Source organism: Mandrillus leucophaeus, unplaced genomic scaffold, assembly GCF_000951045.1.
Source record: "Mandrillus leucophaeus isolate KB7577 unplaced genomic scaffold, Mleu.le_1.0 Scaffold38, whole genome shotgun sequence".
NCBI classification, from domain to species: Eukaryota; Metazoa; Chordata; class Mammalia; order Primates; family Cercopithecidae; genus Mandrillus; species Mandrillus leucophaeus.
This window is the reverse complement of record NW_012104031.1, coordinates 3,908,403-3,934,617: the sequence shown is the minus strand read 5'-3', so window position 1 is coordinate 3,934,617 and position 26,215 is coordinate 3,908,403. Positions and strand designations below refer to the sequence as shown.

The 26,215-nt window shown below is 38.5% G+C and overlaps 1 protein-coding gene across 5 annotated transcripts in view; it reads left to right on the top strand.

The window, feature by feature from the left end:
- Positions 1 to 26,215, top strand: part of PPP1R12B (protein phosphatase 1, regulatory subunit 12B) — a 231,359-nt gene that overhangs the window by 193,571 nt on the left and 11,573 nt on the right. For all 5 annotated transcript variants that reach the window (XM_011990518.1, XM_011990521.1, XM_011990520.1 and 2 more), the window contains 5 exons: positions 15,358 to 15,374; positions 19,163 to 19,307; positions 20,867 to 20,971; positions 24,216 to 24,269; positions 25,590 to 25,640. In XM_011990518.1, the coding sequence (XP_011845908.1) occupies positions 15,358 to 15,374; positions 19,163 to 19,307; positions 20,867 to 20,971; positions 24,216 to 24,269; positions 25,590 to 25,640 (372 nt within the window). The remainder of the gene's footprint in view (positions 1 to 15,357; positions 15,375 to 19,162; positions 19,308 to 20,866; positions 20,972 to 24,215; positions 24,270 to 25,589; positions 25,641 to 26,215) is intronic.

Sequence of the window (26,215 nt, the reverse complement as noted above, 5' to 3'; positions counted from 1 at the left end):
AGCTGTGGGAGTCCAAAATTTATCCTTGATGGAGACACAGGAAACCGAAATTGCAGGAAGGAGGAAAGCTGTATTTATAGGCCAAGGGAGGGAATTGACAGGCCATAACTGAATCTCCTGTGCCTGATTCTCAAATCCCAGTCATACTCTCTGGGACCATGGAGCCCTCAGAGCCTGAGATCTTGCGGGCTTCAGGGTCTTCATAGTTCTCTTTAAAGTGGAAATGCTTGAGTCTTTACAGTAGAGATACTGGGGAGTTTCTGTGTGCATTTCAGAGTTCAGTGCATTTAAGAGTTAAGGACAGCTCTCTTAACTGTCCTCTTTCAAACTTCTTTGACTTGTTTGTATACATACATACAGTTTCTTCTAGAGATGGCACAGAGTTACAGAGGGACAGCCCCTGATCCAACATTCTTCAAAACAGAGGATTGAAATTTCAGCCAGCATTTAAAAGTTTGATTCTTTTTTGAGTGTTGTTAACAGGGCTAAATAGTAAATGCCCCCATATAAGGAAAATATCCTTAGAGAGAATTTTAAAATAATAGCTATTCACATGGAGAGAATATTTTGGACACCATACCCTTCGTCAAATGTTCAAGAAGTAGTAAAGGCAAACTGTAAACTGTAAGTCAAACAGGTTATTATTTTTAACTTGAGAAAACAAAAGGCAGGATGATTTTTCAGTGACTAGAAAACAAACTTTTATCATATACCTTTACTTTTAAACTAGTAACAGCAGCTGATACTTTTCATAGTTCAGTGTTTCTATACTCAGTAAACCTATGACTCTTTTAAATAATATAAAAATCTAATGTTTGCCTTGAGATTATGTGTAGGGAGTATACCAATATACTCCCTAATGAAAAATCACTCATATGTGGAAGGTAATGCATGTTCTCACCAGCCAAGAAGATTTTTGTTTACCTTCTCTAGTTTGTATTTTGAAAATAATAAATATTTTTAATTCTCTGAACACAAAATTATGCTATTAAACATGGTTTTTAAAAATATACATCCCGGCTGGGTGCGGTGGCTCACACCTGTAATCCCAGCACTTTGGAAGGCTGAAGCCTTATGGACCACGAGGTCAGGAGTTCGAGACGAGCCTGGCCAACATAGTGAAACCCCATCTCTACTAAAAACACAAAAACTTAGCTGGGCATGGTGGCGGGCATCTGTTATCCCTTATCCCAGCTTCTCGGGAGGCTGAGGCAGGAGAATCGCTTGAACTCGGAAGGCAGGGGTTGCAGTGAGCCAAGACTGCACCATTGCATTCCAGCCTGGGCAACAAGAGCAAAACTCCATCAATAAATAAATAAATAAATAAATAAACAAACAAACAAACAAACAAACGCATCCCTCTTCCTCACTAGAGAGAATTTCATCCATCCTTTTGGCATGCCTTCACTCGCTCCTACCGACACTAAGAATGACTATTATAAGTGGTATGCTCCTAATATTGCTGTTTTGGTCTCTGTTAATCCTAAATAATGAAATAATTTTTTTTACTGCTACTTTTGGCTTTCATATGAAGTTTCCATTAGTTCAGCATCTTCTTTGTGTCTAACAGTTGAGGAGTTCCCTTAGTAACAGCTCTGATCATCTCTGATTTGTTAGGAAAGGCGGAAAAACTTCCAGATTCACTTGCATTTCTAATGGGAACCACACCAGGTAGATATTGATGAGAATTTGAAAGCTCAGTCTCTTTTCTCATACCGTGAAACAACCCTAATATAAGATGCTGGGTTCATACAATTAGTAGTAAAACTTTCTTTTGACAGTAATTTTACAACGTTAAAAAAAATTATTTTTCTTAGTCTTTGTAGTTAAAGAAAAAATTCTGAACTACAAATACAGTAGACACTTCTAGCTCTTGATTTTTAATCACTGTGTTATATTATTGGGTCTAACGTTTATAAATTCTATAAATTAGGAACTACTCAATTTAGATGATTTTGCATTTTTAAATCATCCTAAAAGTAAGAGCCAGGTAATCTTTGGTCAATATTCTCAAATTTTTATTATTTGCTAATTTAAAATTTTTTTGATACAGGGCATATTTAAAGGAAACAAATACTAGAGGATGTCCAAATTGTAGTGCTTATCTGATATTTATTATATTGAATAAATCTTGAAGTAAGTGGGTCATCACATGAACCCTGGGAATCTTTTAATTAGGCACATTTTCATTGTGTTGGTATTTGTTATAATAGGATTTAACCTGCATTTATAAAGCAAGATCAGTAGCATGTTCCCATTTAGTCTGGATTGCTATTCCTTCAGTTCTAACATCTCAATTTTTTAAAATGACAAAGAAAAACAAAAAAAACCCAAAGATTTTACATAATATTTTTCAGTCAACCATTAATGTACATAAAGGGAACATTTAATCCATTAGCTTTGTTTTATAACCAGTCCTACAAACTAATTAGGGTACATTTGGTAAATAATTGAATGATAAAGTATTGTTGCCTTCTTGAGAGCTTGTCTACATAGCAACTTTAGTTAGCAGGCCGGAGGCATTCTGCCTCTTTGCCTTCCAGACTGTCAGTGTTGATAATTATTTTTTGCATGTGCTTTGTGCCCTCCTCTGACAAGTACCAAACATTTATTTAGCATATTATCGTATCCTGTATACATCCAACACTACATCTGATGCACTACCAATCTGGAATCCATTTTTACTCCACTTTATAATCCATTGTCATGGAATGAGAAACACTTGGTTGAACAATGCTAATTAGGAGTACAATCTGTTAACCATTTTTTTCTGCCTATTTAAAACCATGAGTGTATTCTTTTTGGGGGGTTTTTATTTCACTCAAGGAAAATCAATAGCAGTAATTGTTCAGCCCAAGGAATCTTCCTAGAACAGTAAAACCTGTGGGAATAAAAGTAGCTTTCTCATTTGGACCCATTACACGAATTCTAGGTAGAGAGTGGCCTAGTTCACTCATATTCTACGTAGAGCTGGAGGAGATGGCATCTGAAGTCTTGGTTTGTTGACCAGAGAGACTGGGAGCTTCGAAGGCATCAGCTCCCTTTCCTGCAAGCAGTGTCCTGCCCTTCTACTCTAATTTTTAGTTTCATGGTAAATATGTATCAAAGCCACCTGCCCTATTGTGAATCCTCCCACATTTTATGAGTGTCTGCTTTGTAGTAGGCTTTATATTGGACACCGGAATTCATAAATGAAAGACACAGTTCCTGCCCTCAAAGGATTGGCAGTCTAATTGGGGAGATTAAGAAAATCAAGAATTAGAACACCAGGGAAGTGAATTTTCTAATAAAGACATAGGTTCAGGGTGTTTTAGATCAGCCATGTGGTTAATACAGTAGCCTGATATTTGGAGAACAATAGAAGCTAGATGGACAAAGAAGAAGGAAACAGTACATTACAAAGGTAGAAAAAGAATATGAGAACATAATGGCATTATTCTGAGAGCTGCATATCGGTGTGGCTAGAACGAAAGATATATTTAGAAATGTAATAAGAAATGAGGCAGGAGGCTTAGCAAACCCAGGTCATGTGAGGCGTAGTATGTAATTTTGAGGATTTGGGGAGTTATCCTGTGGATAAAGAATAAAGGAATGAAGATTTGAAGTAAAGTTGCTGTGCTCAGAATTGCATATTAGAGAATAACTTTGGCAGCTGTGGAAGCTGGATTGGGAGGGAGGGTCAGGATGTGATCAGGTCATTGGCCCTTGATTGCAGTATTCCAGGTGAGAAATGTTAAGGGCCTGGGCAGAGATTTTTTTTCTGGGAAGTACAGAGAAGCATTCAGTTGTTTAGAAGGTAGAATTGACAAGACACGGACTGATAGAATGGGGATAAGGATGAGCCTGAGATAGGGCAGAGTCAGGAGTGACTACCAGGTCTCTGGTTTAGGTGACTGGTTAGAAAATTGTATGATAAGGGTCAGGTGCAGGGGCTCACACCTGTAATTCCAGCATTTTGGGAGGCAGAGATGGGAGGATTGCTTAAGCCCAAGAGTTTGAGACCAGGCTGGGCAATGGAGTAAGACTTGTCTCTTCAAAAAATTGTAAAACTAGCCAGGTATTGTGGCATGTGCCTATACTCTTAGCTACTTGGGAGGCTGAAGTGGGAGGATAGCTTGAGCTCAGGAGGTCGAGGTTTCAGTGCGCCATGATTGCACTACTGTACTCCAACCTGGGCAACAGAACGAGACCCTGTCTCAAAAAGAAAAAAAAAAATAGTGTGACAAAATTGAGTTGGCAAACACAGGAGGCTAAATGCTGTTGAGTGGGGAAATGGTTTCACTTTTTGATATGTTGAATTAGAGGTACTTTGGGACATTCAGATAGTGATTTCCAGAAAGTAGTTGGTCTGACACTTAGAAAATTATGGGCTAAAAATACTGATATTTGTGATTGAAGCCCTAAGAGTGGTGAGCTTGTCTAAGGAGTAGATGTAACATAAGGAAGGGCTGAGAGTAAACCTTGAGGAGTAACCACAAGCAAATAAGAGATACGTTTCTTTTTCTAATGGTTCTTTCCTATTCCATCACCACTGGAATCACATGCAGGAAAACAGCAGGTCTTGTATCTGGTTTCTTTGTTCAGAGGTATTGTGGTCAAACTTATGTTACGGTGATAAGTTTCAGTTCTCAAAGGATTCAGAAATTTAGATTAGTTAAGGGTCAATTGGTTATGAGTTTTGTGTTGGGTTCTAGTTTTGTTTTCAGTACCTAACCAGCTGTGTGACAAGGGACTATTTTTAAAGTTTGGAAAAGTTCCTATTCAGCATTGGTTTTTAATTTCTTTTCTTAATCTGATAATATTTGGGTGAGCTGGCAATTCATTACAGTAAGAAGACCAAAGGGAAACAATCAGAGTTAGCTTTCATCAGCTTTTTATTTCTTTTAAGCCTCTTTTTTTTATTCTATTCTTGACCTGGTTATCATGCAGTTGGTGATGGTTATCCACAACTGGGATGTTAGTTCTCATAACAGTTCCAAAATCCAACAGCCTTCTTTGGTTACACAGCATGGAAAGAGTTCTACCAGTGACATGATTAGATAAAGATACTGAAAGTGTGTCTGGACTTTAACCCTTCATAGTTCATTATGAAAGCAGCATTTTCATATGGGAGTTGTACATAAAATTGCAAGTGGCTATTTTAAAAGTTGTTTGTAAAAAGTTAAATATTCTAGATTTGAATAAAATTGTAAAATACGTGAGAGTGTATTACAGCATTTTTAAAAATGTTTTGCGTTGATTTCCAAAATCAACTTTACATGGTTGGTTGTCTGAAAGGACATATATCCATCCAGACAGTAAAATAATGACCTTAAATGTTTGTAGATTAGAAAGGGAAGTAGGAATTAGCCTGGATAATCAAAATCTACAAATAATCAAAACCCTTTGAGTGCTGAGGAATTTATTTGAGCTTATTCCTCTTGCAGCCAACAAGCATTGGGAGAACCAAAAGACCAAAGAGGGATGAGAGAGAATAGAAAAAAATAGGGAGAACTGTAGTAATATCAATAGCTAACATTTATTGAATATTTACTCTTCGTCAGTGCTGTACCAAGCACGTACATGTATTGTCTTATTTAATACATTCGATAACCATAAACGCCAAGTACATTTTCTCATTTTAATGACAAGGACACTGAACAGAGAAGTTAAGTAATCATGTAAGATCACATAGTAAATGTTGGAGCCAGCAGTCTGGATCAAGAGCCTCAGCCTTAACCAGTAAGGGGTGTAGCTGTTCCAGTGAAACTACTGTCTTTTCTTTAAATAGCTCCTAGATTGTTACCGGTATCCCTGACTATTGAATCTGACTTGGAAAGAGAGATGGCGACAACAAAAGCTATCTTAAGGAAAAATGTAACAGAATAACAGGAACAGACAAACCTAGATTAGTAAAAAGTCAGAATTTTTTCTTTTTCTTTTTCTTTTTTTTTTTTTTGGAGACAGGGTCTCGCTCTGTCACCCAGGCTGGAGTGCAGTAGCACCATCATGGCTCACTGCAGCCTCAAACTCCTGTTCCTTCCATTATCTCCTTGCCGAAAATATCTAGTCAGTATCGGTCTCTCCCTTTCCTAACTACCCCTTTTTATTTATTGCATGTACTAGATGGTCTAACATTTGATTGCATTTAATCAATTACTTTCTTGAATTACACTCTTATTTGTTTTATGAGTGTGCGTATTTTACCTCCACAAAGAAGAGCTCTTTGAGATCAAAGAGCCATGTCTTAGATTCTGTAATTGTCGATTTTACTTCTCTAAGTACTACTCACAAGGCTGGGCATATACAGGTGCTTAATGTAAATGCAGGGAATAAATGCTGCTGCCTGAGATTTGATCTCTCTGCTCCTATCCCATTTAGCCATCTGGAAAGGACTGAGAGGCCACACACTTGCGAATCTTATTTCTAACATGAAGGCTAACCATAGATCTTCCCAAGTCAATTCAGATTCCTGTTTATTGCAATTTGCTAGTATATCTGTCGCTCCAAAATATGTGAGTTAATATTTTGGTTTTTGTGGGAATCAAAAGAGAAAAAGCCTGTGGAAGCTACTCAGAAATAAAAAGTTCCACCCTATGTTACTTAGGTCCCAAGTATTAATATTTATTTCCTCATGAAATGTGAGGTCTGGAGAGCCTCACTAATTCCTTTGTAAAAGTTTTGATTCACAGCCTAGTAAATAACATTAAAGTGACTGCTACCCAAACAGGCTGCTGGACTGTGACATTTACCATATGAAAAAATCCATCTCTTCCCAGGCTTCATGGAAAGCTTACTTCCTAAAGAGGTATAATGGTGGTCCGTAACATCATCTATTGAAGAGCCTTGACAGACTAGTGGGGAGAGACCTGGAATCTCAATTAGAGAAATGGAGTAAAACTCAAACAGTGGGATGTAAGGCCTAAATAAGCACTTTTAAAATGTACGATACACTCTATGCTGTATTCTAACAATATTTTGAGGGACTGATCAGGCTTCTTTTCTCAGGTGTTCACTGAGGCTATGTTTTTTTTTAAAACCATCTTAATGTATTTCATAGTTTCAGATGGCCATACACATCTGTGTGAACCTAAAACTCCAAGCTATGCGGAAAGTAAATATAGATATTAAATGTAAGAATTGTGACCTGTGTGCTAGAGCCACACAAGTTTTAGAGCTCCTCATTCCCCTGTTGGTCATTTTCATCCTGTATAGTACACAGCATGTGAAAGGCTAGATGGAAAATATGCCTGAGCCTGCAAATGCGTTTATGAATCACAAGAGTTTATAAATTAAATATAAAATGGCTTGCCTTAGATATTTTATGGAGGCCTTAGTATATCCATATATTTCCTTCTACAATGAGTGTATTTTATGAGTTCCCAAAAGATCCAGAAATTCTTCAGAAGCTGGGAATATTCACAAAAGGGAGGTACAGGTCTGCATAGATGCTGAGAGCTTTAAAATTCTAATAATATTAGGTAGCGCAATAGAGACAACAAAAGATGAGTCTATTTCTATCATTTAATGAACTTAATGGTTTTTCTTTTAAAATATAGTGACATGTACTGCAATATGTGAGGTGACATTACATGATATCATTTTTACATGCCTTAAATTGATAGGGTAGTCACAATCTGGCATATGAGATTTTTCAGAAATATTTATGATATGAACTGAATGTAAGTACTATATTTATTTTAACTTTTTGTTCTATATGTATTAAGTAGTTGGTAAAGACAAATCAAGACATATAATATGATGAAGACATATGTGATTTAATACTTGCTTTTAAAAGTTAATGTGTCCATGGAAGTGTGCTCTCTTACACATATGTATAGCAGGTCACATGGACGCCTGTTTTTTCCCTGTATAAGACAGTGCTTTTGGTATTGCCCTGATTCTGAATGTATGCAATCACCTAGTGCAGCTGAGAGGCCGTGTACTGTGGATGTTTCTTTTAGGATGTTACAGATAAATTTGACCATTTTTTTTAAGGGAGATCCTTGTGATAGTTGGAATTTCTAAAATGCCTCCCCAAAATGTCCTCGCCTAATCTCTATAACCCACGTGTATGACAAGATAGCTCTCCCATGATTGTTATGTTACATAGCACAGTTGACCTTAAGTTAGGGAGGTTTTCCTGGGTGGGCCTGAGCTAATCACATGAGCCTGGAAAGGCAGAGAGCCTTCTCAGCAGATGATGGAATGGGAAGCCAGAGAAATGTGAAGTGTGAAAAGAACTCAGTGCTTCATTGCTGGTTTGAAAATCAGAAGGGCCATGTGAAAAGGAATGTAGGAGCTTCTGCAAGCAGTAAGCAGCCAGTACCCTGAAAGGCAGTGGGTACCTGAAACCCCACAGGACTGGATTCCTGCCAACAACCTGGATGAGCTTGAAGCAGATTCTTCCCCAGATGCTCCTGATTAAAGCCAGCAGCAGACTCCTTGATTTCAGACCATTGAGAACTTGAGGGAACCCAGCAGAACTGTGCAGACTTCTGACCTACAAAACTGTGAGATAATAAATGGGTTTTTAAGCCACTAAATTTTGTTTTGGCAGCAATAGGAAACTAATGAAATTGAAAATTTGATGGTATTAATTTTTTTGATGTAGAAAAACAGCATAGGCCTCATTATCATTGTCCTCTACTGTCACATCTTTGCATAAATCTTGGAAGTTCTTGTTCCACCCTCACATTTATTTCCAGATTATGCAGGATCCCCAGATAAATTACTAGAACAGTTCAGGCTTCACTTCAAAGTTAGAAACTGGTAGGTTCTCTTTATTTCAAGTTTCCTAAGAATCTTGTCTGTTTGAATTATGAAGAAATCTTTTCCCTTAAGATAGAAGGCTGGAAAACTTTAGTCTCTCTTGGACGTATGTATGAAACCAGAATGATTCTTAAAAGTTACAAAATTATACTATTTTGCAATTAACTCAGACCGTGATTAGGTTTGCAGTACCTCTGAAAATTTGAAGGGTCCTTGCTGCAGCCACACTCACATCATTGGCTTGTTCATCATCAGTCAATATTCTGAGAACACTGAAGGGAAAGAAGATGGTTCTCTGTAGGCCGTCCCAGAATAGCTCAAATTGTTTCCCCTGGCTCAGCTAGTACACAAGAACATAATATAAAATGTTCCTTCTGCTTAGTCCCTCTTTGGGAGAAAATGTAAATAGAAGTTTTTTCCCATCACTGTGGGGTCAAGCCATGACTCCAAAAGGAACATGAGTTAAACCAGTTTCAGCCTTGGCAGCAGACATGTGACTTGGTCTCATTCCTTTCCCTTGGGCCCAGCTTTCCTGAGCCACAATTTTATTTTAAACTTGGTAGAAGGAGTTTGGTTTTAATTATGTGCCTTCCTGAACTCCTGATAACTTTCAAGTTGAAAGCTTTTGTGGGGATTTTTCTAAGCCAGTCTCTGGTGTTTTAAGGGCCCTATACATTTCACAAATGAAAACCAGTCTGGTTTCTGTCCCTTTCTAAGATTGCCATCTGAATTAATGGTGATCTTCATTCTGTTCTTTTATTAGAAACAGGTCCAAGCAATGAGATTATTATGGGAGAATTTCAAGAGGTATGAAAGGAAGAAGTCTGCTTCTTAGTTTTGGGACATTTTTAAAACTATGGTCTATCTAGCTAATCATTCTTTTTACCTCTACTCTCTGTATTCATATTGGTTTCTGAGCAGCTTTTAGTCTCTTCTTCTCCAGAGTCTCATTCACATTATCTGTTGTCCCCAGTAGGACCATAAAAGCTGTGAAAGTAATTCCTTCTTTGAACAGTTTCTGTCTCGTTCAGACACACCAGACAGTCTCATTTTAGTGGCCATGATTTGTCTTCAGTAGAAGGTAGAGCAAAACAATCTTTAACAAAAATACTTATAGAAGTTCTAAGACTTCCAGATTAGAGCATACAGCATAATAAATTTGTGAATTAATCTACCAATTAGAGAAAAGATTCATGCCTTTTCTAAAATATATGATATCATCATGTGCAGGTAAGCTATTCAGACTCTACTTACAGAGTAGACTAACTTCTGTTTTTGAGAAGAGAGAGGGAGTGTACAGAGGAGAGAGAATGGAAGGATGGGACCATTGCCAGAGCATAGATAAGATGAGTCCACATTCCTAGCCTCTAAAGGATCATTGATTTGGCTGGAGTCCCTTGGCCCTGTGTTCTAGGACTTCCCCTTATTTCCTGCCCACTCAGCTGACCTCTTAGAATCCTCTTCTCTGGGAGAAGCTTCAGTGTTCATTTCCCTACCCTATGTTCTGCTTGCCTCTTCTGATGTCACTTCCTGGCTCACTGTTCCCCTGAGATTACTTAGGCAAACTCCCACTCTGTCTTATCTCCTCTAGATTTACTCAGTAGTCTCTCTGCAGGATTGGCAGTCAGCTTTCTTGAATGAAGTCGTGTTAGCCTAACAGTTGATTTGATCTGTGCTTAGTTTGAATGACAGGAGGATGAAGAGAAAAAATTAAAGTTAAGTCTTCTGCATCAATCCAGCCACTCTGCTTCTTTACCCAAGAAACCCCAACTTCTCTCTCCCTAAATCCAACTAGTGTTTTTCATCAAACCCCGGATTATCTAGGGTATCAAGAAGCCAGGCAAAACAATAGTTTCTAGAGGTATTCCACCAGTGAAAATTAGGAAGTATGATCTAAAAACCCAAGCCATTTTATCAGAATTGGGGGAATTAAACATTAAACCCTATATACTTTTAAGCTATCTTGCCTTACTCTTTTTAGGCTAAAAACCTGAAAGGAAACCATTTCAATTACAATGAGAATAATTCACCCTTAGAAGTCCAGTTTTCTTCCTTTTTTGAAATAATATTGTTTGTATTAAGGTAACTGTGTTTCCTCTGCTGCATCCAAATCTCACTAATCTCTGAGGTTTTAGGAGGTTTATATGCTCTCCTCTAATTGGTAGGGTTGATTTTCCTAGGACATTGCTAAGGTTAACCCCTGAAGGCAATAATATTAAAAAAAAAAAAAAAAGGATTCCACATAGCTCCAAAAGTCTGGTAAAAGCTGGAGGGAATTAGAGGTAATGAGGAAAGATCGAGGATTAACTTGCAAGTCTGTTTTCTCTAATATCTGGATCTAGGTAAATTGTCTACCACCTTGTCTGCTGGATCACTCATCACCTACACATTTTATAAAAGGTTACCCAAAAGTAAATTGTTAACAAGGGATGTTAACAAGCCTTTAAAAGCTAATAAACAACAGACTATGATGTTTGCTTTCAGTTACTCCTGGCAAGCAGAAGTAAGAGTGTAGATCATCAACTTCCTAGGTGGCTGTAGGGAACACCTCCTACAGTAAGCCAATAGGGACAAAAACTGGTATGGCAATCACAAGTGTGAGCAGTGTTATCATCATCTTCCTCCATGTGCTGTCATTTGTGGAAAAATTAGTCTAGGCCTCTTGAAAACCCTGTGGAATCTGTCTTTTCATATCCAGGAACCCTCTGGGCTTTTTCTGATTGCTGCTTGATAGTGCTAACCTATTTTTTGTGTTTTTCAATTTTTAAGTGTTTGTGTTTTATGTCAGCCTCCTCAGTGAAGGTCATATGGTATACACAGCCATACTATGCAGCCATATATCTGAGAACTTTCTTGGCTTAATTGTGCTTCCAGAACATTCTAAATGAAAAGCATTAATGTCATTAAAAAAGTAAAGTAATGGAAATTATTAGCATGTATTGATTTATAAATAATGGCTAAGATTGATGCCTGGTAAAATCCTAATTTCCCTGTTTTAATGGAAAAAAAAACAAAAATAAAAACTTGTTTCGTCACCATAGAGGCAGCTACCAGAGTCTACACAGCAGAATTTAAATCTAAAGATATAGTAAAATCTTACCCAACAAATAGGATATTTACAAAGAAGAAACTAAAAACAAACAAACAAAAAAAAAACAAAACTCAAGTGAGGTTTCACATTTCAAGAAAAAGTCAGCAAAAAAGCATGATTTAATTGTCAGAAAGTTAGGCCTCAGTCTGTGCACACCATGGAGAAATGGGCTCCTAGTTCAATAGGAGGAAGATAAAGAAGGCCCAAGGGACCAGTTTGATTGTAAACAGGTCATTTTTCCATACCTAAGATGATGCGGAAAGTATATCTTTGAAGAGAGTGTCAAGAATGCTACCCCCATATGAAGGGTATAGTTTGAAGGCTGTTCTACTCAGAAACACTGAGAGAAGCTAAATGGTCCTCTAAGTTATTGTTTCATTTGGTTACATGTGGACTCAATTCCCTGAACCAAAGGTACAAAGTTTTAACTTGGTACTCTAACCAGCATCAATAGCCAATATAATATTTTATTTATTTTATTTTTTTTGAGACAGAGTCTCACTCTGTCGCCCAGGCTGGAGTACAGTGATGCTATCTCGGCTCACTGCAACCTCCACCTCCTGGGCTCAAGCAATTCTCCTGCCTCAGCTTCCCAAGTAGCTGGGACTACAGGCATGTGCCACCACACCCAGCTAATTTTTGTATTTTTCGTAGAGAGGTGGTTTTGCCATGTTGGCCAGGCTGGTCTCAAACGCCTGACCTCAAGTGATCCACCTGCCTCAGCCTCCTAAAGTGCTGGTATTACAGGCATGAACCATCGCACCTGGCGTAATACAATATTCTTACAATTTAAAAAATGAAAGCAGAGGAATGGTGAGGGGGAAGCTGACATTTTAAGAGTTCACTTCCTTGTAGTTATCACAGTTGATTCTTACTGTTAGAATAAGTGGTAACTTGCCAAGGTCATATTGCTAGATGTCAGAGCAGAAATTAGAACTCAGGTCTAGCCAAGGCCATCACACTTCTCAGAGCATTAGCAATTCAGTTCAGTTAGTGTTTATTGAACGCCTATCGTGTTCTGGCCCTGTAGGTACTAAAAATATAATTAGGAATAAGATGGAATTTTAGTGAAACGTTCCCTCCATAACAATATGGTTTTTTTTTAAAAATGTGTGTATCTCTTCTGGGTCTTTGTTATCAGAAAAAAAAAATGTGTGTTTGTGTGTGTTTCTCTAATATGATCCTCCCAAAACTCATATCTTTTAGGAGGTTTTCTTAGTTGGGGCCAATGGGTTACCACTGTTATCTCCATAAACATGAGAATACATAGTATGCATTCTCATGTTTTCCCTACATTGCTTCAGGTGAACTTGTTAATTACGTTCACAGTGCTCTCCTGGTTCTGTCATGCAACTTGTTCTGCTTCTTCCTCAGTGCCTCCTCTACAGGGCTCTGCACACAGTGGGTTCTTAAATACAATAAAATGTTTTGCATTTGCTGGTATGGAGTTCAGGCTCAATTATTCACAAGTATTTGACATGTCACAATAAATAGTTTTCCTGGACCATGAATTTTAATTCACCCAGATGCTAGGTGTTCTCACAAAGCTAATGAGTAGCCCATAGCCCAGGATCTCAGCTTCACTTGCATACTTTTTGTTTGTTTGTTTTGTTTTCAGATAAGGCCTCACTCTGTCACTCAGGCTCAAGTGCAGTGGCACAAACACAGCTCACTGCAGCCTTGACCTCTTGTGCTCAAGTGATCCTCCTGCCTCGGCTTTCCATGTAGCATGGATCACAGGTGCACACCACCATGCCCAGCTAACTTTTAAAAAATTATTTTGTAGAGATGCGGTCCTGCCGTGTTGCCCAGACTGGTCTTGAACTTCTGGGCTCAAGTGATCCTCCTGCCTCCAAAGTGCTGGGATTACAGGTGTGAGCCTCTGCACCCAGCCCTATATATGTGTTAGTTCTTGAGAGGTGATTAAAATGTAGTTTCTTTTTTGAAAAAAGACATCAAGAAAAAAAAACTTCAGGTAAAGTTGAGAAAGTAGGCATTGATAGTGTGGGGTATACATATGAGTGCCACTAGAGATTAGATATATAAATGTGGAACAGAAAAAATGCCTGGAATTGTCCTGAATTTTAGATTTCCAACTTTCAGGATTCTCAACTCACTGTATGAGAATATACCATATACTTTTCTTAATGAGTCCTAATGATTCCCCTACCTCAAATGGGGGCATATCTCCATGTTCAAAAACCTTCGTTTAGTCCAGTGGTATTTAACCAGAGCTGTACAGCAGAATCACCTGGGGTACTTTTTAAAAATACATATAGGAAGGCTGCATTCTAGACCTACTGAAACAGAATCTCCAGTACTAAGGTTAGGATATGTACAGTTTGCAAAAGTGTGCAGGATTATTCTGATGAGTATAACCCCTGATTTAAAGACAGATTCCATGAGGAAATGTCATCATTTATCAGGGTGACTCTATTCAGTCCTCTTTAGTCACATGTGCTGTCACTGTATACTTCTCCTGGACAGCTGTAGGGTGTGGTGTGTTGGGTTGTCCTGCTATGTTGTTTGACAAACCAGTGGCTTCCAGGGACTGTTTAATGCAAAACAGTGTCATTGAGTGACTCCTCAGAAGTTCAAGAATTCATTATCCATTTTGTAGATTATTGGACCTTTGTTTCTCTTCCTCCTCTTGTCTGTCTTGAAGATTTTGTTGTTCTGTAACACTTCATAAAAGGAAATAATTAAGTTTATTTAAACCAATTGAATTTGTATTTGCCAGAGTTCTTTAAAAAAAAAAAAGAAGAAGAAGAAGAAGAAGGGATAGGAGGGTAAAGGTCATCTACAGTAAAAAGTAAATGTCAAACACAGACATAAGCACTTTTTGTTGTTTGATTTGTTTACAATGACCAAGCATACTGGTTGTATCTATAAAACTCCTTTCTTTTGGGACCTCAAGAGTACCTACTTTTTTTTGTTTTTAAACCAGCATCCTAGGGACTAGGATGGGACTTTCTCCCCTCTCCCTTACTCTTCTACTTTCACTAGCGATCTGGGAGAAACTGAGGAAGTCTCCTGAGTTTTCATATTTGTAGTTTATTTGTAGTTGCAGTATTCACTCAGGGCAAGGTTGGGAGTTTGTGAACTGAAGGAAATTAATAGAATGAATGTTGAGATCCAGAGAGGCCAAATGTCACATAGAAAGTCAGTGATAGTCACTCCTAGAACACAAGCTTGGCTAGTTAGTTGGGTGGGGAGTTGGAGCAGTTTTTGATCATTCTACATTTTGCTAACTTCTAGTTTAAAAAGATGCTATCCCTAATACCTCAAATCTAGTGAGTCATGGCATACAAAGAAGTGTGAACTAGGGCTAAGTCACCTTTGTGTAGTCAATTTGATTGCTTTTCTTAAATGGCACCCCCATCTCCAGCTGTGAAGTTCAGCCATCTGATTTGAAAAGTGCATTTATAGATGGAAATAATACAAATCAGTCTCTTGCTAATGCTGTTTTCTTTTCTTTTTTCTTTTTTGTTTTTGTTTTTGTCTCCTTTCTCTAGCATGAAAGACTTTCTAGGTAAGAACTCTCCCTGTTATATATGCATGCTTAATACTTGTGAGTGAATGCATGTCTAATTAAACTTAGCGTTATATAGTAATTCAGTAATATTTCTCACATCCTTTCCTTCCTTTTCCTTTTCCACAGCCATCACAATAATTCAGACTTTTATTACCTCCTGCCCAAAGCAATGGAACAAGCTTTTCAATTTACCTTCCTGCTTCCAAATTCTCCTCTTTCCAGTTCACCTTGTAGACTTCTTCTAGATTAATTTTTTTAAAGCACCAGTGTACCAGGCACCATGCTAGGTATTAGAGAAACAAAATGAATAAGATAGTATCCTTACCTTCAATTAGCTAACAAGCCCCTGGAGAGACAGATCATTTCAATAGAACGTAATAAGTGCCCATTAGAAGTACAGACAGGTATTCTGAGCACAGAGAAGAGCAATTAACCTAACCTGATGTTCAAATTGAGGTTAGATACTGTTATTTAATAGTGCATCCAGCCAAATACCTGGTACCTAGATGGTGCTCATTAGTAGTTTGTTGAATGAACAAACTAAAGACCTGTTTTGCAGTTGCTGAAAAATTAAAAAAGGATATCAAAGTTGGGGGAATGACCCTCTGCAGTTTTTCACCTAGTATCTAAAGGTACAAAACTGATCTTCTGAAAGAAGAAACTAAATAAAAAATAATACACTATGGAGCCAAAAGTTGGAATCTTTCTTTTTCTACTGTTGCTCTGATGGAGAAAGTAAGAGATTGAGAGAAGATATAGTTATGGGACCATAGAGCAAATGAGTTTCCTTATAATTTGTTTGGTATTGAGCTGGTTCTGCCTTATTAATATATTCTAAATTTTATGTATGTTCTTCCTCTGCTTGTCCTCTCACCAGGCAGCAGCTGAGGACAAGTCATTTACTTCTAACCTAGCAGAAAATTACTTAGTTTTGCAAAATTGTTGGAGAGTGGTATTTTGCTGTAGTTAATCTTTTGTGAACTCTCTTGTATTATAATAGCCATTTGTGAAAGGAAACTTTTTCCCACAGACTTCAAAATATGCTGTGCAACTACCAATTAAAACAGTGAAGCACTAGCTCAAGAATAAACAAAGAGACCTGTGGAACACAATCCATAGCCCCCCAAAAATCACATGTATAAGGTGACTTCATCTCAGTAAGGAAATAATTATTCAATAAGTGAGGAAATAATTATTCAATAAGTGATCATTGGGACAGTTAATTATCTGTTTGAGCAATTATATCTTTCCCTTCAGCAATACCAAAAACAGATGGATTTCAGTTGGATTACAATTTTTAAGAGAAAAGTGTTTTACCATAAAAGTTAGCAGAAGAGAATATTTTATAATCTTTATATAGGAAAAGTCTTTCCAAGTGTGATACCGTTACCGAAAGGGGTCCTGATTCAGACCCCAAGAGAGAGTTCTTGGATCTCATGCAAGAAAGAATTCAAGGAGAGTCCATAAAGTGAAAGCAAGTTTATTAAGAAAGTAAAGGAATAAAAGAATAGCTACTCCATAGACAGAGCAACTGGTTGCCCATTTTTATGGTTATTTCTTGTTTATATGCTAAACAAGGGGTGGATTATTCATGCCTCCCCTTTTTAGGCCATATCTTGTAACTTCGTGACTTTGCCATGGCATTTGTAAACTGTCGTGGTGTTGGTGGGAGTGTAGCAGTGAGGATGACCAGAGGACACTCACGGCCATTTTGGCTTTGTGGGTTTTAGCCAGCTTCTTCACTGCAACCTGCTTTATCAGCAAGGTCTTTATGACCTGTATCTTGTGTCAACCTCCTGTCTCATCCTGTGACTTAAAATGCCTTAACCGTCTGGGAATGCAGCCCAGTAGGTCTCAGCCTCATTTTACCCAACCCCTATTCAATATGGAGTTGCTGTGGTTTGAATGTCTCTGACAATACCATAAAGATAAAAATCATCAAATTTAATAGTATAAAATTGAAAAGCTCTAAATAAAAGACACTATAAACAGAGACAGAAAGTGAAGTGGGAAAAAAATATTTGCTGCCTATATTAGTTTTAAAAGCCCTACTCTATAGGAGGTTCCCCCACTACTCTAAGAAAAAGATGATTACCCTACTGAACAAAGGCTATGAATTGGCAATTCAGACACAAAAAAAAGGAAAAATAACCAAAGATATTGATTGTTCATAATGATTTTAAAATATTAAAATTAATGACAGATATATTTCTGTCATCATAAGAAATATTTCTATCATAAGGTAACTGGACAAAGGCACTAAGGTTTATAGATAAGTCTGCTCATTTTAGCGTTGTTTATAATAGCTAAAAAATTTGAAAAATTTAAGTGTCTATCAATAGAAGATTAGTTAAATTATCTTACCGGCATGTAATGGAGAAGACTGCAGTCTTTTTTTTTTTTTTAAATGAGGCAAATCTATTTTTACTTGGATGGCAAGATGTCCACAATCATAGTGGTAAGTATAGAGAGGAGGAGGAGTTAGACAACAATATATGTTATCTGAATTTATTTCTAGAACTATGTATTTTAACATATTTATATGCTTGACATTCTGCAAGGATATGAACTAAACAGTTAAAAGTAGTTATTTCTTAGGCAGGATTATGGGGTGACCTTTTCACTTTCTACTTTACATACTTCAGTATTAACTTTTTCTACAACCATATATTGCTTTTATAATCAGGAAACTCAATAGAGATTTCTATTAACAAAAAAAAAAGAAAAAAGAAAAAATGTTTTGAAGAATGTGGGACTTAGCATCTCTGTAAGTGAAAAGTGGCCACTATTGTCATTAGAAGCTAATTACTTTGCCTCTGCTTTCTCTGTGTCATCCTTATTGCTTCTCTATCTCTTCTAATACTTATTTCAGCTTCCCCATCCCCCGCTATGGCAAATAGCTACCACAGGACAGACACATCAGATGCAATTTTCACAGTTGTGACTCTTCAAACCATCCCAGTTCAGGATATGGCACTCTGCAGGGCTGATTTCAGTTTCATATGTGCTGCCTTTTAATTTGGAAAGAGCAAAGTCTGAGAAAAATATAAACCAGCGTTAAGGATTTACGGTGATAGTTGTACACTTAAACAGGTAATCAGCTGAGAGATCCTTCCCTTAATGAACTTACCAATACTGGAAATAAAACCACTATCAACTCTGAGAGCTCAGGTGCTAAAATATGTAGAAATTCTAATCACAGGCACAGCAGTCTTGATGTGGAATATGGATAAGATGGTAGAAAACTAGCTGTTTGGGCACTGTGTTGGTATCCCTAAAATGTTTGGGATTCCAGCAAACCTGTAGAGCACCTTACCATGGCATACGTACCATGCCCTAGTGGCTGTTTCATTCCTATTCAACCTCCAGCTCTAAGTCCATATGTTTCTGATTCATTGACAGTTCATTGTAATCATTTTTCCAAGAGCCACTGAAATTCAAGAAATCTTTAATTTTAAAAGCACACTTTTGAGGGAAGCTGTTCAATGCTAAACTAATTTGAAAAGCTCTAAGATTTAAGTCAGCACATAGGTCCAAACCACTAATTTTTCAATAAGCTTCATTCTTGGCAAATGATGGTCAGCCTCCCTCTCCAAGCTCGTGCAGTTTAGCCCTGAGGTCTGGGAATGCTGGCAGAGAGATTGAAGGAAAGAATGTTATGAGTTGTTTCTGGCCAGGGCTCCGAAATACTTCTTAGGAAAGGCTCTAACTACCCCTGAGCATTACCTTCCCGCCACTACTTTGTTCTCAAAATCAATTTTTATCTTTAATATTATCTCCCACAGGTTGGAATCAGGAGGTAGTAATCCTACAACCAGTGATTCTTACGGTGACCGGGCTTCAGCAAGAGCCCGTCGGGAGGCCCGGGAGGCCCGTCTAGCCACCCTGACCGGTCGTGTAGAAGAAGACAGCAACAGAGATTATAAAAAAGTAGGGTCTTTATTCAATTTTCTGGTTCTTGGGTGACATGTAAACCTCTCAGCCTTCCTCCACCACACCCAGAAAAATTCCCATAGCTCTGAATAAACAGAAGAAAAGGCACTTAAGTAATAATAATTCCTTGCAGTTTTCTGGGTTTACTTCACCTCTCCAAAAAGCTAGATAAAGACCCCTTCATATATTGAGGTGTTTTGTTTTTTGTTTTTTGTTTTTTGTTTTTTTTGAGACAAGGTCTCATTGTTATCCAGGCTGAAGTGCAGTGGTGCCATCATAGCTAACTGCCCTCTCAAACTCCTGGATTCATAGGGTCCTCCTACCATAGCCTCCGACGTAGCTAGAACTATAGCCATGCCACCACACATGGCTACATTTTTTATTTTTTATGGAGATTGGGTCTCACTATATTGCCCAGACTGGTCTTGAATTCCTGGCCACAAGCAATCTTCCCACCTCAGCATCCCAAAGTGCTGGGATTACAGACGTGAGCCACCATGCCCAGCCATATATTGCTTTTCGTACAGTAAGTATATAGTTAGATATTTAGAAGTGTAGGGAAAAGTAAGAAATTAAGAATATAAAAAGGGTGAAAAACCTAACTCTGTCTCTCTGAGCCCCTGAGAATCATTTGGTAGACTGTTATTTTTAACAAACATATGCTTCTAATAAGGTCCTGTGAATATCAACTAAATACTACTTTGTGTTAGTAAAAAAAAGAAAAAATCATCATCATTGAAAAGCTCTAAGATTTAAGTCATCACTTTACAGTTTATTTCCTTTGTTCTTGTAGAATAGTACCTAGCTCCAAGAGTAGACTTAAAAACTTTCCCTTTCAGGTGTTTGAGATACCAGAAAAAAATATTTTTGTAAAGAAAATATTTAGGATGGGCATGGTGGTTCATGCCTGTAATCTCAGCACATTGGGAGGGTGAGGTGGGATGATCACTTGAGCCCAGGAGTTCGAGACCAGCCTGGGCAACATAGTGAGTCCCCCATCTCTACAAAAAATAGAAAAATTAGCTGGGCATGGTGGCTCATAGTAGTCCCAGCTACTCAGGAGGCTAAGGTAGGAGGATTGCTTGAGCCTGGGAGTTGAAGGCTGCAGTGAGGGGTGATCGTGCTACTGCACTCCACCCTGGATGACAGAGCAAGACCCTGTCTCAAAAGGGAATAAAGAGTGCTTATTCTGTTAATGTTTTGTTAAACAGAACTTGACTAAAATCAATATACACAGTAGGCTGGTTCCAAAAAAAAAATTCTGTTTCTCATTGCTCTTTTAAGCAATGAAAATGTCCCATAGGATAAAATGTAATGACTGTTTTTTCCCCCAAAGATTAACATTATTGAAGTTGGAGCATCATCATTCTCTTTCTGTTCATCACTTTGAAAAAGCAAGAGACTAGGTGGCTGAATGTACTCTGCTCCCTACTTCCTTCATCTTCTCTATCTACCATATAGTGGTGGCTTGGGTCACAGAGCCCTGGGCATTCTCGTGTGATGAAATGGTGTGAGTTCTAACATGAACCCTGATCCTCTTTTTCCCCCTCCTCTAGCTCTATGAGAGTGCTCTGACTGAAAACCAAAAACTGAAAACAAAACTTCAGGAAGCCCAGCTCGAGCTAGCAGATATAAAATCCAAGCTTGAGAAGGTGACCCAGGTAAGAGAGAAGAAGAAGAAAAAAGATGGAAACCAAAGGTTGATGTAAGGAAGCAAACTGGACTAGGGATCTAAGGGATAAGAAGCAAGATAGAGTCAAGATCGGGCCTTCTCGTGGGCGATGAGATGGAAGCTTCTTCGATTCTAATTTGATTTTAGGTTTCAATCAGTGAACTTAAAATGGAAAACTGATAATTCAGTGAACAATTCCTGATGGTCTGAATGCTAATAATTAATACTATGGATCATCATCTACTTATTTATTAGTAGAAAAGCATAAACCAGCACTACAAAGCTAGTCCTAGACAGTTCCTCTTGTCCTGTTCATTATGTTTCAGTTCAGTTTATCTACACTTCACCTCTTGGAGAGAGATAAGCAAGACACTATTAAACCTAGGGCAGAGAGGTAACAAATTAAACCTGGAGAAGTAAGTGGTTTGCTTAGGCCATATAACAAATCAAGGGCAAAGGTGGTGCCACAACAGAGGATTAAGTCCCAAAGCAAAGATTCTGTAGCATATGTTATCTCCCCAAGCCATCACTCTTTTTCAGCCTACAAATAAGGAATATTAGTGGCAGAAAGACTGATAAACTATTTCCTCTCACTGCTAGGTTTGATTTAATTAGATGATGCTTTAGAGGATGCTGGAGGTAATAACCTCATCACCAGTGAAACAAACTCTGTAGCTGAAAGCTAAATCAAGCACTACCTTAGGTTATTGCTGAGTTATCAGGAAACCTATTGAGTTATTTCCCTTCTAGAATGCCTGGGGACTTAGAATTTCAAAAGCTGAACTGAAGTAAAAATGACTCTTTACCAGGAACGCTTGAAATGAAAACCAGAGGTGGCTAGTCATTCTGGCAATATGATTGACTATCCAAAAGCAAAGACTAAAATGCTAGGGTTGTACGGTACCAAATACATGGAGTTTGGAGGGCAGGGGTGTTGATTACCCTCTAAACATCCTATTGTAACCCCTCTGGAATTGGATGAGCAGGAGGGTGCCAACACTTGGAAGACGGCCCTACAGAGCTGTGTAGGACTCCAGCAGGACAGCCAGGACCCTCACTTTCTGGAGAAAGGCTTGCCCAGGTGCAAAATGTGAACTGCCTGTCAGTTTAGAAGAGCCACCCCCTTTTCCCTGATTGTAGTAGCCCAACATGGCTCTACTGGGAATTTCTGAGACTTACTGCAACACAGATAGATAATAACTAGGCTTAAAGTGATTTTGTGGAATAAGAAAAGTAGGTTTCTAAATCTAAAAGAGAAAAATATACACATAGCTATAGCCCTGCCATAGGGCAGGGGGTTAGACTGAATAAATCTTAAGGTCTCTTCTCACTCCAGCATTATTGAGCCAGGCAAAAAAAAAAAAAAAAAAAAGTCTCATTCACAGTAGACCCTCAGAAGAAATCTCGGGCTAATTTTTTATTCTGAATGGCACCACATATTGGCAGTGGTTTATAAATACAGATCTTACGCTGGTTCTCATCAGTTATTACTAGGATTGTTTTACAGAAAATTAAGGAGCAGTCATGTGAGGAACCACAGGAAGAGCAGTTTCACCTGCTCCCCACTCTTCTCAGCGGAAGCTTATGACAGCATATGTCTTGACCTTTAGGGGTTCTCAGCGTTTCCACCAGCCCGTGCCTTAGAACAGTGAGCAGTCTAACAAGCTGCTGACATTGACTTGCACAGAGAGCACTGAATGTAAAATCAACCTTTCCAGTTGCTGGGGAAAAGCATTTACTCTCCGGCCAACTGCTTTGCTGGGTGTGTCAAAATATACTTAGTTTTGCCAAATACAAGTTATTGAAATTCAGAAGAAATGGTGCTGCTACAAACCAAGTCTCTGATGTTTACCAAAAATGGAGTTGTTTGGCAGGACAGTGGAGGGAGGGCTTCTCAGCCTCGCACATTTGTATGGAGACAGTTACCACATGAACATACACAATATTTCTACATAAAAGATCCACCCCAACTCTAAGGGAGTCAAAATTAAAAACAGAACAAACAAAAAAACTAGTTCTTTGTGTATATAAACCTTGAAAATCATGGAATCATCACAACTTCTACAACTCCTCAGGCTTAGGAAGAAAGACTTATGAGGATATGAACAAGCTGTAGGATAGGATCTATTTTTGCATTTTTTTATTTTCCTTCTGCTTCATAGTAGATGCAGGATAAAGGCATACAGCCATGCCCTTCCAAACAGAAGGCGAAAGCCCAGGACAGGAGCCAGAATTCTGAGTTTCACTGTTAGTTCTGGCCATTCCTTAATTTTTTTTTTAAAAAAAGAAACTGCTGCAAGAAGACCAGCATAATTTCTATATTTATTTAAATGTTGTCTCTGCATGACACTAAGCAAAATAAAAATAATCACCCACCAGTTATTAAATGTCTACTGAATGTAAGAAATTCTGGTGAGTTCTATGACCCTAAGACCAAAAGGGACTTAAGGGGTTTTTTATTCCCCTTTTGAAGAAGGATCATTATCTGAGGTTATTCTGTTTTTTTTTGCCATGAGGCTAAATCTTTTCAGCCCCTCTGCAAAATTTAAGTCAAAGATGATCTAAAATAAACATTCTAAATCTTTTATTCAAATAAAATTACCTTATCTGGAAGCCCAATATATAAGACAGATAAAAGTGGACTACCTCAGTTCAAAGCAGGGCAGATGCCATGAATGGACTCCTAACAACCCCTGAAAGCCCACCCACATATGAAAACTGCTGCTCTAAAAGAAAAATGGTATCAATTCCCAAAACAGAAAGAAGAGGGGAAAGGGGATTATTTAGGCAAGTGCCATTGGCCTTAGACTTTCACCCTCAGAAGTTGCCAGCCTTTTAAAGAAAAGCATTTTTTTAAAAAAATTTCCTCTGGATTGTGATATTACTCATAGAATGAAGAGAGGAGAAGAATGGTGAGATGTAAAATTGTAATTAGCATCGAAGACCTAGAGAGAGAAAGAGAGACTGTGTGTTGTAAGTAATGTCTTTGTAATTTCAGGGAATACTACTACTGCCTTCCCCTCCCCAGAGGGAATACTGCAAACTTCAGAGAGGTGATAATGTTAGGCCTAGAGATCTATCAGAACCTGTTTGCTGGGGGTCCCTGCTATAGGGGAAGTCCAAAGTTTTACTGTTTATTTCTAGATGTCCAGTAGTGAAGCTGAACTAGACTAGGCGTTCTATTGGCCCTGAGACAACTTAAATAACAACTGTTTTCCTTCCATTTGCACCAGCAGAAACAAGAAAAGACCTCTGACCGATCATCAGTGCTGGAGATGGAGAAACGGGTATGTACATGTCTGTTTCCCCCCAACACCCCATTTCATCTCTTCTTTCTGACTCTCTCCCACTTTGTTGTTCATGCCAATGGAAAAAGTCCATCTTAAGAAGGAGGGAGTTCTGCCACATTCCATTCCCAGCTTGATGATAAATTCTTTTTGTCTGACTCTAGGCAGTAATTTGATTGCTAGTCCTTTTGATTTCCTCAGATGGTCAGTACTTTCCACATATTTAGCCTTAGGGTGGGAAGGGTCCTTGGAAGGTCATATCATACACTGTTCTGACTGTGGGCAGAACTGCATACACACACAACCCATAAAATTTTGGTTTACTGTAAATTATTGCATACACACACACACACACACACACATATACACAAGTCCAAGGTCTGTTTACCCTTTTCATCACCTTGAACAGAAAGGAAGCTTTCAGTGGGACCCTCTGCCATTTAGGTTTTACGACTTGAAACATGAGCCAACACAGTCTTTCACTCATTTTGACTGAGGGGAGGATTTCTGGTTCAATTACTGATCTCCTCCCAACTGTACTCAGAATATTATTCTGGGATTTTACATTCTTGGATTGGGAAAATTCAATTAGATTTATTGAGGGACTCTAGCTTTGATTTGGCCCTAGAGATATAATATGTTCCCATCTGTCCTGTTGTTTTCTGTTTAATTTGGAAAGCAGCTAAATTTTACATTTTATTCCTTTGGCCTGTAACCAAACCTCCTTGGTATCCCATCTGATCAAAAACTCCTCATTGGGGTTAGGCTAAACCAAGAGTCAGTTGCTGGGAAAGAGAAATGGAGTGGGAGAGGAGCAACTACAGGGGGAGGGAAGAAACTAGGGGGAGAGATGCTGTTTCTTAGACAATGATGTCTACTTCCCGGCTCACCATCTGCTCTCCATCATGAAAGAAGCAGTTTCCCTAGAATTTAGGGAGAGCATTACTGAAGATAATGACGTCTTTTGATCATAGAGAGCAAGGGCCCTAGTCACTTGCAGACATTTGAAATTCTATGAAATCTTCAACCTGCACAGAGTAACTGAATGTCCTGGTCTGTTTGCATGTTAGCAAGTTGCTTCTCCATGTATCTACTGATTTTATGATAGGAGATTTAGATAATGTCATTTTTATCAGTGAGGTAGCTCCATCTCACAAATGGCAGGATCAGATAGTGCTCAGATCTCCTGCGTAAGCTTTGCCTGAGTCAGTAGACAAACCTTTGACCATGAATCTGCTGATCACACAGCAGCTGGGAGGCAGCATTTTTACTCCCTTCTGAATTCAATAAATGTTCAACAGTCTCATTGTTCCAAAACAGGAGAGGCGAGCCTTGGAGCGCAAAATGTCAGAAATGGAGGAAGAAATGAAGGTATGAAAAGATTTTCTTTCTCTTTGTATGCCTATTCTCTGAATGCCTGCCAAGACTCGATATTTGAGCATAGGCCTGCCCCCTCCAGATTTCACTACAAATGCAATACCTGCAAGAAGAAATGATGTGTAAAAAAGTGAGCATCTCTCTTCAGCCATTTTGTAGGCTCTCTCAGCTCACACAACATCCATTGAGGCCACCTTAAAGGCGTTCTAGGAAAAAATGCTGCCTTTGGTTTAAGGAGAGATCTTGGCAGGCTTGAAACAAACTTGAGTTGAACTTTTAAGGCTTTTCAAGCAGTATCTTTGCCCTCTAGAGGAGAAATGAGAAGACTAGAACAAGTTCTCCAGCTCTGGGAACCTCCCATTAGGTGTCTGGGGAAGCCTGAGCATGGCCATAAGCTTTCCTCCCTGGTGCCCCTCCCAGCCCATCCCTTTGCTGGGAAGAACACAGTTTGAATCATTCTGCAACAGAATAAAAATGTATTCACATATTGATTTCCTGCCCCAGTCCATTTCCTCTGAAATATTCAGGGATGCTTGGCACTCTCCCACTGGAGTAAGCTCATGCCACCA